Below are 16,514 nucleotides of genomic sequence, written 5' to 3'. Positions count from 1 at the left end.
GCGGGCGGGCGGAGCGGCGGCGCCCTCTGGCGGCAGACACGCGGCGGTGCGGGCGGGGCGCGGGTGGGATCGCTGGGCCGTGTCCGAGGGGAGCGGGCATCGCAGCGGCTGATGGCACCTGAGGGAGGAGGAACCGCTTCACTGTGCACAAAGACCAGCACTGGACACACTGGCTGCAGACCGAGTGTGGTCTCCCTCGCTGGGGATATTTCAGCCCTGTGCTGCGGGCTCTGGATGGCCCTGCTGGAGCCGGGAGGTGGGACTGGGTGYCCCTCTGTGGTCYCTTCCAGCCTGACCCATCCTGSGCGRTACAGCGCAGTTAAACCTCACAGTGTCTGCTGCTTCTCTCAGTAAAGGCATGGAGAAAGCGGAGAAAAGTGATAAAGATTGAAGGAAGTTACATTTACATTATGATACGGAGTGCTGGACTTGCACCAGGGTCCCTTGGTGACATGGATGCTAGGTCAGAGAGCTGCATGTAGCCATCCAAATTGCAGGAGTGTTTTTCCTATGAATCACTGGGAATTCCCGCTGGGGAGGGGTTGGGATTGGGAACTCCTGCTTCTACAAAGTTAAAGAGCCTTGCTCTCAAACCCTGCCTGGCTGTCCTCTGAGGGGACAGGAGGTATCATGTTGGTGGCACGGGCTGGCAGGGGAAGTGTCGTGGTCCCCATGTGCAAATACGCAGAAAGGCGTCCCTGCCTTCTTGTGCCACATGGATTTAAGCGTGTGTTTTAAGTGCTTCCTTGTATTTGGTCCTTTGAATTTACTGTTATCTCTCAATACCTGTCACATCAGGAATTCTGGGAAGAACAGGCTTTAATTCACCTAATTGCTGTTAACATTTCAAAATTTTACAGGTTTTCTTGASAAATTTAAAAATACCCATCTGGTTTCTGTGGCCTTTTGCATCTACGTGAGATTTTTCAGGCCGTGGAGGGCTCTGTCATAATCCAGCAGGAATGTCTGTAGGAAAGTAACTCGCTGTTAAAAGTGGGAATCTATTCAGGGAAATGACTGCAGAAATGGCACTGTGGGGTCCATGTTTATGGTTTCTCAGCAACGCTGGTTGACGTCTCCTCGGCTGCAAAATTAAAGAACCTTTTTTTTTATGATTTGCCAGCTCTGTGGGGTCAGCTGGGGCTCGCCACCACGCTGGGCTCCATCAGGCATCATCAGGACTCGAGAATCAGTGCATGGAGTTTTGTTAATAGCTAATAGTTACTGAATGATGCAAAGGCGAGTTGGAGGCCTGGGCTTTGCTCACTCTGTGGGGCACCGTAAAATGTTCAGAACTTGGTTTAAATGTTGAAACATGCAGGTCATGCACCCCAGGGCTGGATCTGGTGATGGGGTGCTGTTTGCACATGGAATCCCATTCCAGGGAATGGCTGGTAGTTATGTACACGCCCAAGTTTTCCTTTGATTGCAGTGGGAGTTTTGGGCGTGCAAAGAATCTGGGAATGGCTCCTACAAGATTTACTGGCAGATAATTTACACTGGCTACTTCTTGGCTGTGTTGTGTGCGTTTCCTTTCTGCAGAGCCTGTCTTGGAGTAGTTTAAGTACCTTCAGATTTATCTGCAGGACCTTTYGAGTACAGTTTTGGGAGGGAATGCCATCAAGCTAACTTCCCCATGAATGTATATCTAGGGGTTATATCTAGGGTTTTTTTTTTGTGCGTGGCTATCCCTAGGGCTTTAAATGGCTATAAAGTAAGGACTGTAACCATTTAAAAGTAGTTACTAGAAAAGGACCACAGTGACCTTGGCAATATCTAATYGCAGGCTAACTTTCTGGGTGGGCATTCAGCACTGGATTAAAAAAAAAGAAATAGTAAAACCTTGGCAGGAGCTGCCAAGTCTCATTATTTTCAGTAGAGCCTGACATTTYAGGTGTTCAAAAATATAAAAGAAAAGTCAACAATTTCAAAGCAACAGAGGTATGTGGAAAAAAGTGTTTGAGCAAAATGAATATAGTGGTGATAYAGTAAGAAATAAGTAGAGTGTTTTTGCAGGCTTGCTTATGGCTTTTCTTCTCTTTTCCTCTCCCTGTCCCCGCTCTGCAGGAATGGGAGCTGGTGGTGCTGGGGAAGTTGAAGTGGAATCTTGCAGCTGTCACCCCACACGATTTCATTGAACACATCCTAAGGAAGGTTCCTCTCCCTAAAGACAAGTTGCTTTTGATCCGGAAGCATGCACAAACTTTCATCGCCCTTTGTGCCACAGGTAGGCTGAGCTGCTCTGGCTGCTGCTGCTGCTGTGGTTGGAAGGGTGGATTTGTTCCTRGTGGTGCATCATCCCCTACATCCTTACATGATGTGGGATGATCAGCTGAATCCCATGGGACAGTTTGCAAAGGACATTGTGAATCAGGCCCCAAAACTTTGTAAGAACAGAATTCTGGCAGCARTGACCTGTAGTGCAGCTGATGTGTGTGGTGCTTTTGCAGTAAAATCTTCTAAGACTGGAATAGATMATCCTGTGTTTTGTTTTACCCATTCACTACTTCTTTTAGAGGGCCACGGGTCATTTGTAAGGGCTGTTCAAAATACAGAAGCTGTTAGGGCACATTAGCCCAAAATGTATTCAGCTAATGCATTGCATGGATGTGTTCATGAACTTTTCATTAACTGCTCTCTGTCCAGATTAAAGGTAAAATTGTATATTTTAACATTTCTGTGATACTACCATATCCCTGAGGCATAAGGAATGACAATTTAGAAGGCAATTACTTCTAAAAAAAACGCAAAACGTTTTTTTCTTTCGTACCTTCATTCCAGGAAAACAGTGAAACTWCCCTGTTTCATAAGGAACCGTTACATGCCCTTTTTGGCATATGGCTGAACACAGTCTCTGAAGATTTAGATGAGAATAATTGCCAGTGTGGAAAAGAGACTTTTTAGTTTTGATCTGTCTGCAAAACACTGAGGTTTTTTTTCTGTGTAGTTTTATTGTTTGGATTTTTCTTCCCTCAGTGGCATTTACAAAATAAGTGTACTTACTACAAATACACAAAAGAAGTGTAGTGAATATTCATTCAAAGGGTAAATCATAAAACCACTTTTTAGAAGATGGACCTGGATCAGATAAACAGCATGCAGTGTTTTCCAGAGTCATTAYCAAGTAGTGGATGGCAGTGTTTGAATTCACCAATTCCTTTGTGATAGGGGCTGTTCTGCCTGTGTGTTTGCAGAGGTTTCCCTRCAGGAAGACTCGGTGCATCTTTTGGGTTTAATGTCTGCTTCTTGGYATTCAAGATGTGGTGACTACTGATACAATTTTGGTCAATCCTACCTCAGTTGATCTGTTGCAGAGATTTGTATATGGGCTGTGTTAGGGTAATTGACTTTCTGGTTGCTCAGGCTTTCCCTTCATTTCCCACTGCTGTTTGATCCTTTTCACGCCAAAGACCGCAGGACTTGATAGARAGATGGCTCAAATTCTGCGGGATCACTCTTGGTAATTCATTAGACACTTTGGACTAATTGGCTTTGKACTTTATGGTTAATCTGTTGGATCAGCTCTACCTGCTTCGCCTTCTCACCTTACTCAGGTTGCATTCACTGTTCTGCCTTTTCTGTTGTGAAAAAGGTGGTCTTTCCCATGGACATTTCCCTGCATCTTCACATCATCAAACTCCAATACACCTCTGTGTTGCCTTCCAAACCAGCCAATCTTACCACTCTTGCTGCTTTCGCTTCCTACAATAGTGTTTTGGTTTATGTTTTTATCCAGCACGACATTTTCTTGTGTGCCCTAGACTTCCATTATGATTTAACTTTTCAAATTCTGGTCTATAATCCTTTGCCCTTGAAGTTTTCAGTATAACCAAACCATTGTGAGACCGTGGGCCATGAAGGAATCTCYGAAGTCCATGGCTTCTTTCCACTCCATGAATTTTCTGATGGTTAGTTCCATGCTTTAGAAATCCTTTTAYTGAGATCCAAACCAGTGCCCCCTTYCCAGCCCTCAGCCCAGTCATGCAGCTCCCTCATGTGTGTTCCCCATGTGATCTGCCTCTCATGTTACATGTCTTCAGTGCACGAAATTAAGTCCCTTGTGCAGAATTTAAAGAGGCAACGAGTCAAGAGTTTCTTCTCATAAAAGTGAAGGACAWAATTGCTGAGTACAGAGCTTCCCAAAAGCGAGGACACCATGGTGCTGGCTGGAGATTTCTTTCCTTCTCATCCCATTGTTCGCAGACCCCTGTGTAGTTTTGAGGAGGACCCACAGCTCTTTGCCATTTTGAAAGCAGAAATCTTACCCAGGCCCCAGTACCACATTCCCACTCTACCAGTGAGTGCTACTTCAATTTCTGTTATGGAAATGTTGTTACTACACTATTTCCCTTTCACCRCCACTCTTTGAAGAAAAGCCCCTTCTCATCAGACTTCCTTCCAGTTCCAGCTGTCATTTCCTTTTCTTGTCCTGTTTGTTGCAGAGCTCTCATCAGCCACTGTGTTTCTTCTTTTTCTTTCTTCCTTAGAGCTGCTGCTCTCTRCCAGCCCGGGTTAAGCCTGGTGTTTCATTTCCCCATTTACCTTCTTTCAGCAGTAGGACCTCCTCTGACACGAGGCTCCCTCTTCCCTTGCTCCCCATGTGTGTTCTTAGCCTTGGTTTGACTCTTCACTGTTCCCAGACCTGACCTTGCTGCCTGGCTAACAGCTCTGCTCTGGAGCACAGCAGTCAATCTCTTTTTTTGCAGTCAATCTCTTTTTATTTCCTGATTCATCTCAGTATAGCTTTCTCTGCTTTCAAGTACTTTTTCTTCTTTGATGTATAATGCAAAATCTGGCRTATTTTGAACTTTTCTCAACTAGCCTTAGTTCTTCTTCATCAAGTGCTCCATTTTAAATTCCCAGCAAAAACGCTATACCAGAAATTCCGTGGTGTTCCCTGCCTGTACAGAGCTGGCCTTGATCTCCGTCCTGCAACACTTTGTGTCAGAAAACAAACAGGGATTCAGACATGAGCAGTTAGTGGGTGTTGTGCTGGATGTTATAGGGTCCCCGTGATACTCATCCCTGTTCTCCTTTCCATTTGAATGTTCCACAGAAGAAGGTGATATTCTGTTTTCCTGTATATTCCTTTTGTTATGTTTGGTCACTCTGCACTCTCTCCGTTTCTCTGTCTTTGTTTTGAGCCCAGTTTCTGAAACAAGCAGCATGGATATAAACCCATGGCCTCTCCCCAGTCTTTGCAGCGATTAATGATTCACGTGAGCATGACCGGAGCTGGAATGTCTCCCTCTTTGCCCTTGGTCCCGTTGGAACATACAGCTGCTGAGCAGGACAGAAGCTTGTTCCTGAATAAAGAGTTTTCTCTTTCATTGCTCTGCACTCACAGTGCTTTCAGGAATCTCCTTCTCCATGAGGAGGACATGGAAGTGGCATTTTCCYCCAGTTGCCTTGCTCACTGCACAGTAAGGGTGTGTAGATGGACTCTGCACTGGCATAGCCCAGTCTGTCACCAGTCTGTTGTTTTCTCAAACCACTGGTGGCTCCCTGTGTGAGCTAAAATCTCCTCCAGAAGGCTTCTGAATTTTCCAGGTGCCAAAAGGATGTGCTTGGGGCCTTAAGTGGTGCTTAATGCTTCTCTCTTACGAGGAGGCCCTGAGGGAGCTGGGCCTGGTCAGTCTGGAGAAGRCTGAGGGGAACTCATTAATGCATAGAAATATCTCCAAGGGGCTGTTGGAGGATGGTGCCAGGCTCTGTCCAGTGGTGCCCAGCACAGGATGAGGARCAATGGGCACAAACCAAAACACAAAATATTCCACCTCAGCATGAGGAAGMATTTCTGTACACTGAGAGTAGCAGAGTCCTGGAGCAGCTGCCCTGGGAGGGTGTGGAGTGTCCCTCTCTGGGGACATTGCAAACCCACCTGAGCACACTCCCGTGTCAGCTGCTCCAGGGGACMCTGCCTTGCACAGTTTTGGTGCAGGACACCCCTTTTTTATGCGGGAGCCTGTGAGGGAATGGTTTTGGAGGGAGGGGGSCAGCCTGTGCATGACAGGCTTTCAGAAAGATGAGCTGTAATGGAGACAGAAATCTCTGTGAGKAGCTTTGCAGGGTTTTAGTTGAGTGACAAGCAAAACTTGGAAGCGAAATCCTTCGCAGATTTACGGAGATAGAAGGCAGTTTGTGTAAAAGCCTGGAGCAGTCCTTTGTACGGTCTGTGTGTGCCTGAGCTGAGTGCTGTGGCAGGTGGGATGTGCCATGGTGGACACAGCATCTCAGAGCAGCGGCCTGCAGGGCCTGTGTCAGCACAGAGGCTGAGGAAAAGCCGGAACATTTCAGCTTTGAGACAGTTTCCAACTGTGTGCCAAACCTCTGCCCACTGTTTCTGGGACATTAATCATCTGCACTTGAAAGCTGAGAAGGCTTTTTTTAACTTCTGGGCCAAATCCTGTGTCCTTCTTCAGACAGAGGTTCTGTGGAAGTCAATGGGRGCGTTGTTTGAGCGCAGACTGCGAGATGAGGCCACAGGGTCTGAACAGAAATTGGGTCCTGTTTGGTCCTCAGAATTCTTGCTGGGTGATTCCACTCCTCATCCCTTCTTATCCAGCGTGCGTTACTGGAGTCTGTCCTTGCAAAGTGCCRTGCAAGTTTTATTTGGTGCCCGTTCTTTGCGGAGGGGAAGAAGGAAATCTGCAGAGGCCTCATTGTGCGAATTAACGTCTCGGGAAGTTAAATAGGTSTTGCAAAGTGGCGGTGTTTGCACGAATATTTCTTGCGTGGCAGAAGAAAGAATAATTACATTAATTTATTGCTAAACAAAAGAAGGCTCTTGCTTGTTCAGGGAGAGGCAGCTCATATGAGTACGTTGAGATTCCCAGCAAAAAGGAGCCATAAGAACCAAGGAAGTGCCATCAGCGAGGGGAAGGGCCCCAGGAATGTTTCATGACCAGTCAAGTGTRGCTCGATGAGGTGGAGGGAAATGGAGAAAGAGAGCATGTGCTGATACAAGCTGCCATCACTCCAGAGCTGCCAGAGGAGCTGCCCTCCTTTTTACCAGCTGCAGGTCTGACATTTTGGTGGTTCAGGCACTAACATCATCCTAGTCCTTGGTTAGGAAGGTGCAGAAAAAGTGCAGATAACACCCACTGCAAACTGTTGTTCAGAAATAGTCTTTACCATCAGTTAATGAGTGTACTGTTGTGAGTGCTCATCTGCTTGACACAGGTTGTTGAGCGTGTTTCTGTGCCTTTACCTCTTGGGGATGGCTGTGATGGAGCATTAACATTTTGGATGCTTCAGACCCATAAAGGCCAAATGCTGTTTGCTTTGCTGGAGCCCAGGGACAGAATGAGATGTCTGCCTTCCTGCCTATGCCAAGAATGGAAGCATGTCTGCATTCTGGTTTACTTGATAGTTCTGTGTTTGCTTTGAAGGGCTCAAGAGTCATCTGGTTTTGCCTTTAAAAGTGGAAATAGTTAACGCCAGGAAAATTTGCAGTGTCTTAGAGAAATACAAGAGGAAGAGAAAAAAAATGGCCAGTGCAGATGCAATCAATTGCATTAGAAAAAAAAAAAAGGAAAAGCACACTGACCCTGGAGTTTGCATTTGGATCAAAGCAGGAAGGAATTAAATTCACCACTTCCATTGTTTATCTTAGAMTTTTCTTTTAAACATAGGTGTTTAGATACATATCCATGCTTTTCTTCACAGTGCAGTCATTGGCTGGGTGAAGTCTGAGCCAGGCTGTGACCATTATCTGTATAATTCTAGTGCATCAATGGGGTTGTGCAGGGCTGGTCCCTTGGTTTTGAGGTTGTTTAGGATGCAGAGGATACTCAAATGGGAATGGGATGGTTTCTAATGCTTATTGCCTGGGAATAGAAAGTAAACCAAGTTGAGCTTTCTAACAGCTCTGTGCCTTCCCTTGAAGTGTTTGTGTGCTCAGATTCTCATAGACCATGCATTTTGGCACTGCTTCTCTTAACTTTCCATGAGAGTCTTTTGTACTTTTCCCATAGAATGGCATGATCAAAGAATCGATYAGGTTGGAAAAGACCTCTGAGATAATTGAGCCCAGCTATAAATCTGTAAATCACAACAAAGTTAGAGTCAGAGCAATGTCTTCGATGCAGACTCTGGGTACTCATTGACCAAGTTTGCACACAGAAGGGTTTAGCCCTCGCTCTTGCTTCAGGTGTCCAGGGAGAAGTGCTTTGTATAAAATTCCAGGTCCCCAGTAAGAAGTGCTTTCTATCAGATTTACTCTGAAGTTCAAGTTTTGTCATCTCCTACAATAATTGATAGTAAAAGCATATATTTCAGCTCACATTTTAGGGTCTCTTGCCCTGCCCCTACCTTTTTTTTTTTCCTTTTTTCTTTTCTTTTCTTTTTTTTTTTTTTTAAATAAAAAAATCTGAGGGTAAATTTTTTACCTAATTCTGGTGGGGGGACAGTTTTACCTGGTGAAAACTGAATGAGGATGGCAAGGCTTGTCTTGTTGTCATGGGAGAGGCAGAGATAGAGGTTTATAATTGAAAATAGCATGTAAAAAGCTTGTTTTGAATTTCTCAATGGAATCTAAGAGACTCTGAGGGCGGTTCTGCATCCCCTCAGATACGGTACTTAATATTTATGCTTTCATTGCACCTTGACAAACATTTCACGTAGTTATTGCTTTGCTTGAATATGGAAATATGTTAATTATGGCCTTTATTGCGCTGCCTGCTCTTTTGCTCAGCCTTTTCTATTCAACCCTCTAGGTGGCCCAGCACAATGTGGCTTCTTTTCTTTCAATAAGCTCTTTCCACACTAATAGGGTCCAGGGTGATGTGGAGAACCATGTGCACAAAATTGGTGCACCACCCCCCATTCCTTTGTGGGCATGTCAGGTTAAATTCATATCAGCAGGAGGGTCACTGCCATGATTTTCAATAGCTCGAGATGAGGTGATGACTTCAGACAATGGTGCCACACTCTCCAGTTGGAGACACTTGCCTCACCAGTTGCAGTAGTTAATTAATATGCTAAAAATAGAAGCCAGTGATACAAATCGCTGCCTGTTGTACAACAAAGACTGGGCATGTGTAGCTTTGATAGCCAAGTTTATGGTGCTTGTTATGGAGGGAAGTTAGTTTAGAGCTAGAGGCAATGTAAGACTTTCTGGATGCTGAGCTTTAGTCACTCTGGGCCTCTGGCCATTCGCTCGCTGTCTCATTTGCATTATGAATGACATTAAGGGAGCTAACAAGGTTATTGGGCATAGAAATGTTCACATGTGACCCCACGTGGAAGCAGACCTACAGCAGTGCTGGTTGGCAGGGACACTGTGCCTCTTTATTCAGCTTCCTAGGAAGACAGTTTCTGGGAGTAGATCTAAAATCAGCCAGGAGAGCAGCGGTGTTGGGATAACCTGGAGGTCGCCGTGCGAGGCGAGGAATTTCAGAGCGCAGGTGRAGCCCTTCACTCAGCATGCTCTGCCTGGCTGGACACAGGACCTCCCTGCATCATCGTTTTACTACACCCTTCCAAAACTCAGGACAAGAAGGGGAAAACTGTGGGAAGTYGATTGCTACCCATGGTTCTCATGCCTGAGTGAGGGACAGTTTGGTAAATCCAAAGATTGAACACGGAAATTGCTTCCCAACTCAGGTGTGTGGTTATCCCTTRTGTGAGTTTGCGTAAATCCACGTGAGGTAAACATGGAAATGATTTTGATCACAGAATGATTGGGCTTGGAAAAGACCTCTGAGATCACGGACTCCAACCCTAACCCAGCACTGCCATGTTCACCACCAAACTGTACCTCCAGGTGCCACATCCGCGTGCTTTTGGAACACTTCCAGGGATGGTGACTCCAGCGCTCCTTGGGCACTTGGCCCAATGCCTGACCACCCTGAAGAAATCTTTCCTAATATCCAAATCTAACCCTTCCCCGGCCCAGCCTGAGGCCGTTCCCTCTCCTCCTGTCCCTGTTCCTGGAGCACAGCCCRACCCCCCCGGCTGTCCCCTCCTGTCAGGGGTTGTGCAGAGCCCCAGGGTCCCAAATGATCCCCCTTTGCTCCAGGCTGAGCCCCTTTCCAGCTCCCTCAGCCATTCCTGGGGCTCCAGACCCTTCCCCAGCTCCATTCCCACCCCTGGACACGCTCCAGACCCTTCCCCAGCTCCGTTCCCATCCCTGGACTCTCTGCAGACCCTTCCCCAGCTCTGTTCCCATCCCTGGACACGCTCCAGACCCTTCCCCAGCTCCATTCCCGTCCCTGGACTCTCTCCAGCCCCTCAAAGTCCATCTTGCAGTGATGGACACAGAACTGGACACAGCACTGGCAGTGCCCCTCACTCTGCCTCAGCAGGGGATGGTCACTGCGCTGGTCCTGCTGGCCACACCATTGCTGCTCCAGGCCCGGTGCCTTTGGCCTCTTGGCCACCTGGGCACGCCTGGGCTCATGTCCAGCTGCTGTCAGCAGCAGCCCCAGGCCCTTTGCAGCCCCTCTGGCCCAGCCTGGAGCTGCAGGGGCTGTTGTGACCCAGCGGCTGTTGTGACCCAGGGGCTGTTGTGACCCAGGGCCAGGACCCAACACTTGGCCTCGTTGAACCTCGTTCCACTGACCTGTGCCTGTCAATCCAGCCTGTCCAGATCCTGCTGCAGAGCCTTTGTGCAGATCAATTCTCCTGCAGACCAATACTCSCACCCARTTTGGTGTCATCTGAGATATGATAATGGCAGTCCCTATTCCTTGCTTCAGGCAGTGGGAATTTGCTCCTTCAGATGTGTTTGTCAGAGTGCCATGGCTGGTAGGAGCAGTGTGCAGTGTTGGGCTTGCAGGCGGTCACTTCCTGGTGACTTCATGACATGGACAATCCCATGTCAGGGTTTCAACTCCTTTTGCCTCCACTTCTAACACCCCAGCTCTGGTCCATCTGGAGGAATGTTATGTCCCAAGTGCCATTCATACTGGGCTGCTTCAATCCCAGGGATATATTCCAGCCTGGAGAAGAAGATGCTGCCTCCACAGCTATTGAAGTATGTGCCAGCTTGGAGTCTGGGAGGCTGGGAACAACTCTCCATGTGTCTAAAACTTGAGTGGTTACACAGGCATCAGCAGGGTTACAGAATCTGTGAGCAGAGGGGTTTTGGGATCTGCAGCTGGGCAATTTTCTGTAATAATCTGTTTCTATTAGTGGAATGTATTGCTTGTGCTCTATTTCTTATTATGTATTACTTTGGTTTACTCTTCCTTCTACTCCTGTCCCYCAACTAAAAACTGATAGAGAAAGGTTCGTTAATGAATTATTGTTGAACCAAAGAACTTGCAAATCCAAGTTTCATTCAAGGAATATATCGAAGATGCAGTACATCTGGTATTTAGCAAGACATGCTGATAAATCAGTGTCTATGGCAGTACCATAAACCATAAAACTTCCTTATAAACATCACATGATTTTATTTTAATTTGTCCTCTGATTTAATAGATGTGTGAGAGGAAGTTTTGAAGTGTATTTTCAACTTGTTTATTAAGAAATAGTAGCAATGACAAATGTGATCTTTGTTCTTTGATTTCATAGCTAGCTATGGGCTGTAAGTGTTCTCACTTCCTAATTGCTAAGGTAGTAAAGATGAACGGTTAATTAAAATCTCTTTCCTGGACAGGTCTTGAAATGCTTGAATTAATTAACTCTTTAAAAATTGACGTGACTGAAAATCTTATTTTCATCCTTTGTGATACCTTATTCCAGTTMGTTTTCTGGTTATACAGAGAGGTCTAATGTGACCAAGACCCAAATTTCTGACATAAATTACAGAAAAGCTCCTTCTTCTCTTTCCTTTTCTTTAAAACTAAGGAAAGACTATTAAAAATTGTCCAGGTTTACTTTATGCATCAGTGAGAATAAAAGACTGAACCACATTTCCATTTTAATTTGCAGGTCTGTTCCCCCTCTTTTGACTGCTTGTGATGAGCAATGTGACTAATGAGCTCCATGGGACCAAAAAGAATGGCACTTTTCCCTTTCTTCTACTTCCCCGGGTTTTATTCCTGGGTGTGGTTTTTTTTTATGTTGCTCGCCTCTGATGTTTTGCAGCTTTTCTGGTCTGGGTTTGGACTAATTCCCAGATCTGTTCTTGCAGATTTTAACTTTGCCATGTACCCACCATCAATGATAGCAACTGGAAGTGTGGGAGCAGCCATCTGTGGCCTTCAGCTCGATGATGGGGACAGCCTCACGGACCTCCTGGCCAAGATCACAAACACAGATGTGGTGAGTGTTGCACATTCCTTCTTTCACTTCCCAGGGTCATGAACCCTGTCCTGGTCCTGAAGGAGGAGTGGAGCAAGGGAGAGAGSTGCTCCTGCAGAGAGTGAGCTGCAAGTGTGGCACTTTGCTTTGAGTCTCCAAAGCTCCTTGGTCTCCTGGGATCCATTTTTGTCCAGGCTTGSTGGGCAGATCCTGCTCTGCTCTGCCCAGGTGGTGCAGCAGCCTCGGAAGCCCTGGGTGATGGAAAGAGTGGGGAGCACTCCCTGGGGCAGGCAGCACACCAGGAGGGCTTGTGCTGCTCTTGGTTCTGTGCTTGCAACCTTGAGACTGCCCCCCTTCAGATACCACCCAAAAATTCTTGGTTTGGAGGAAGTGAGCRATGAGCTAATTCCCAGGCAGGATGTGAGGCAGGCACAATCCAGGCTGTGTTTAACATGTGCTCCTTTATTGCTCTTGTTTCACAGAGTAWATATGTGGAATTACTGCATCTGTGTGATAATAGCATTGATAAATGAAGATTTGCTTTTGTGAATTGATTAAAAAGGAGTAAGTAGTCCAGTTTACCAAAAAGGGCAGAATTWTGAYGTTTYYTTTTTTTTTTTTTYCTTACAATCAGATTGATCCKAGTTTTCAAATGCAGTTCCAKGGTTTTCCAATAATTTTGATTGGAATTGGATTTGCACAGAAAAAGGAATATTTCCATTTTGGARTGCTTAAAGTCTGAAGCATTGAATCACAGAATGGCCTGGTTTGGCAGAGACCTTAGAGGTCATCCAGTGCCACCCTCTGCCATGGCAGGGACACCTTCCACTGTCCCAGGGTGCTCAGAGCCCCATCCAGCCTGGCCTTGGGCACTCAAAGGGATCCAGGGGCAGCCACAGCTGCTCTGGGCACCCTGTGCCAGGGCCTCCCACCCTCCCAGGGAACGATTTCTTCCTCATATCCCATCTAACCCTCCTCTCTGTCAGTGTGAAGCCATTGYCCCTTCCCTGTCACTCCAGGCCCYTGTCAMGAGTCTCTCTCCATCTTTGCTGTGGGCTCCCTTCAGGCACTGCCAGGCCACAATGAGCTCACCCCAAAGCCTTCCCTTCTCCAGGCTGAACAATCCCAATCCCCTCAGCCTCAGATGGGCTTCTTTTTGCATTGAAAATTCCTTCAAGCTTTTTCAATTAAACAGGGGATTTTTTTTGTTCTTTTTGCCATCCTGGTGAAAATCTTCCCATATCTGACTGAGTCTACATTGCTTTGGAAAAAAAAAACCAACAACACTTTTCCCAAATAACGAAGAACTCCTAACATTTTTCTGTTCATATCTCCTCTCCAAGAGTCTCTCAGCACTGGGTAGAGACCAGCTCTCTTCTCTTTGCTACTGGTCTCAGCCCACAGAAGCACAGACTGTAGAGCAGAGTCTCACTCCAAATATGAACAAATTCAAGACAAAAGGAGCTTCTGGATAATTTAATTGCTAAAAATATAAGACTTYGCAGAAAGTAAAGGTGGTGTTACTTTATTTGAGATGTTTCCATTGTTGGGGCAGAGGTAGCCTTAACTCCCTCCAAGCTTTCAAGTCTCAGCATAACCAAAGGTTGTCACTTTTTTTTTTTTTAACTCAGGGGAAACAGTGTATTTTTCATTAGCCAGCCATTTCGATTTGGGAGAAGTACTTTGCTAGGTATTTTCTCCGTGAGTTTTGCATTGGAAAAATGCAAAAGGACCCAGGACTGGAAACTTTCATCCCACATGTTAAAGCTTGAGAGAGAGAGAAGCAACTGAAAGAAGGTTCTCAGAGGAGTGTGGGGCAGACTTAGCAATAGGTAGTAATAGCAGCCTCATGTGTGAAATGCATTGTTGTAAAAAATGTACTGGCTGGATTGTGTAAGAGTTGGCCCAGGGCTGTGTTAGTGAAGAGTAAAGACTATTGCAATGTATTTTACACTGGGACTTAATTAAAGTTGAATGAAGAGCTTCAGTTCTCTCACTTCCGAATTTCTGCTGCCTGAGAGCTGTTCCTGCAGTGACACAATTAATTCATTGTCACTGTGTGAAAGATTTTGTTTTCCAAGGGGGCTTAGGGCAGAGGGAGAAATGAGAGTTCCTGGGCATTAGGAGCATCACACGGGAGAAAAGTAGAGAAGTCCCAGAAATTCCCAGTTCTGTAGAGGAAAACCTTTGGGCCCTGCAGTGTCTCGTGGTGGCCCAGAGGAGCCATCAGACAGCTGGGGCTAGTCCTGCCCAGCCAGAGGGTCCGGGGCTTCTGGAGGGTGTGATTGCATAGCATGGAAACAGATGATAGCACTTTCCCACTGGCTTTTCAAAAAATGTCACTRTCTGAGGTGAAGCATGAAAAATTTCAGCTTCAAAGCTGCAAGCAGATGAAAAGAGACAGTGGTGATGAAATACTCATGCAACTTAACTGCAGTGAGCTTTTTTGAACTTTCACTGTTTTACGATGATAATTTAAAGGGTGCAGTCTATTTGCTGGGAAATAGCAGCATGAACCAGGAATCCGTGGTGTTATTTTAGATTTCCATTGGTGTAACTGAGGCTGGARTCTGGCGCTTATGACTAAAATGAATGTTTTTAATGGATGTTTCATTAAGAATTAGACCATAAATACATTATTAATAAACAACATGTAACTTAGAGTCCAGATGTTGGGTAAGCAGACGACCAACACACGAGTGTCCTTTCAAAAACACAGTGGTGTTGGATATCCTTGTATGAACTGGAACTAGAACTGGAACTAGAACTGGAACTAGAACTAGAACTAGAACTAGAACTGGAACTGGAACTAGAGAGGATGTTGAGGCCCTGGCACAGGTTTCCTGGAGCACCTGTGGCTGCCCCATCCTTGGAAGTGTCCAAGGCCAGGTTGGATGAGGCTCTGAGCAGCCTGGCCTAGAGCAAGGTGCCCCTGCMCATGGCAGCGGAGTGGAATAAGATTGCCTTTAGGGTTCTTTTCAACCYGAACCGTTCTGTGCCTCTGATTCTAGCTTCACACAGCTCTGCAGGATGGGGATTGCACGTTCCAGTCTAGGTGGAGTTGGGAACATTTCATTTGTGGTTGCTTGGAGAGGCTGGTGAGTGAAGAGTTAACAGCCCTACTCGCAGGAAGCCGCAGAGCTCCGTGTGCATCTCTCAATGGGTCACTGCAAAGGAAAAATAAACAGCTCAGGAAGTCAGGAATTCCTATAGCATCCCAGAGCAGCACTCCAGTGCGAGCAGCATCCTGTCCCTGGTGGAGCCAGATGCTTTGGAGGAGGATATGAGCATCCCTGCTGTGCACAATTACGGGATGTGAGGAAGGATAGCTGGATGGGTAGGGTGCATTTTAAGACCTTGCAATCAAGATACTGCTTTGCTTGAGAGCTTTCTTGGGTAAACCTATCCCYTCACCTCCTGGGAGAGCAGCATCCAGGTTGCATCTGGATGGCACATGGAGTTGGCCTCCTCAGCATCAGCAGCCAGGGAGCAGTTTTCAGGCAGAATCAATGCCTGTACGTGGGCAGAAGTCCTCTCTAAAAGTCTGTTCCCAGATGGTAACCGGTGTGTATTGAGTGGTTTGGAAAATCCAAAGCATATTTAAGGGCCTGAAGTAGGAAAAAACAAGGAACCAAGGATTTTTTTAAAGGCTTATTGAAACAGCTGGCTGTGAGCCCTCAAAAATGTGGAGTGGGGCTGTTTTGAAGACTGGATCCATAATAAATGGCATTTAAAATATCTCCACTTCCATGTGCCACATATGTCAGTTCCTGGATCTTTTTTTTTAATTCCCAAGATCTGAGATGTCCCCCCATAAAGATCTACAAATTTCTGCACAGAAACGGAAGAACCACTGTGCTTAAGAATTCAGAGCCTCTGTAAAATAATCATGGAAAACTATCTTGAATGAAATGCATTTGAACATTGTCCCTACAGCACATACACCATTTATCCCTTCCTTTRTAGTGTCTAGGGCCTGTGGTTTTGGAAGCAAGTAACAGGACTCGCTGTATCTTATCCTGCCTTATTTGTTGCAGACCGCATTTTGTATGCAAGGAAACAACAGGCAAAACAGCCTCCCAGAGAAAGGAAGAATGAGATAGTTTCCTAAGTTGTCTTTGCCTGAGTTGGCAGCTGCTCCATTTCATTCAGCTTTTTGTTCCCCAGTGAGTGCTGTGCATGTGTAGCAACAATGGGGTGCTGCAGGGGCACCGCGGGCTCTGCCGAGTTCTGCCGGGTCCCTTCACAGGAGCGGGGAATCAGTGCTGGGCTCCTGCAGCTCTGCTCCTCCAGCTTCCTTAAAATCCTGCAGCTCTGCTCCT

General features: G+C 46.2%; 1 protein-coding gene across 2 annotated transcripts in view; it reads left to right on the top strand.

The window, feature by feature from the left end:
• Positions 1-16,514, top strand: part of CCND2 (cyclin D2) — a 26,637-nt gene that overhangs the window by 3,866 nt on the left and 6,257 nt on the right. Inside the window, exons 3-5 of one of the 2 annotated variants that reach the window (XM_057379759.1) lie at positions 2,068-2,227; positions 12,083-12,213; positions 12,675-12,765. In XM_057379759.1, the coding sequence (XP_057235742.1) occupies positions 2,068-2,227; positions 12,083-12,213; positions 12,675-12,725 (342 nt within the window). In that variant the 3' untranslated portion in view covers positions 12,726-12,765. Of the gene's footprint in view, positions 1-2,067; positions 2,228-12,082; positions 12,214-12,674; positions 12,766-16,514 lie in introns of those variants that run through there. The other variant, XM_057379758.1, reaches the window with a different exon arrangement.

The sequence above is a fragment of the Malurus melanocephalus genome, unplaced genomic scaffold (assembly GCF_030028575.1).
Source record: "Malurus melanocephalus ecotype Western Australia unplaced genomic scaffold, MMel_1.1 scaffold_421, whole genome shotgun sequence".
NCBI lineage: Eukaryota > Metazoa > Chordata > Aves > Passeriformes > Maluridae > Malurus > Malurus melanocephalus.
Note: the sequence above shows the minus strand (reverse complement) of the source record. Positions and strands in the feature narration are given on the sequence as shown.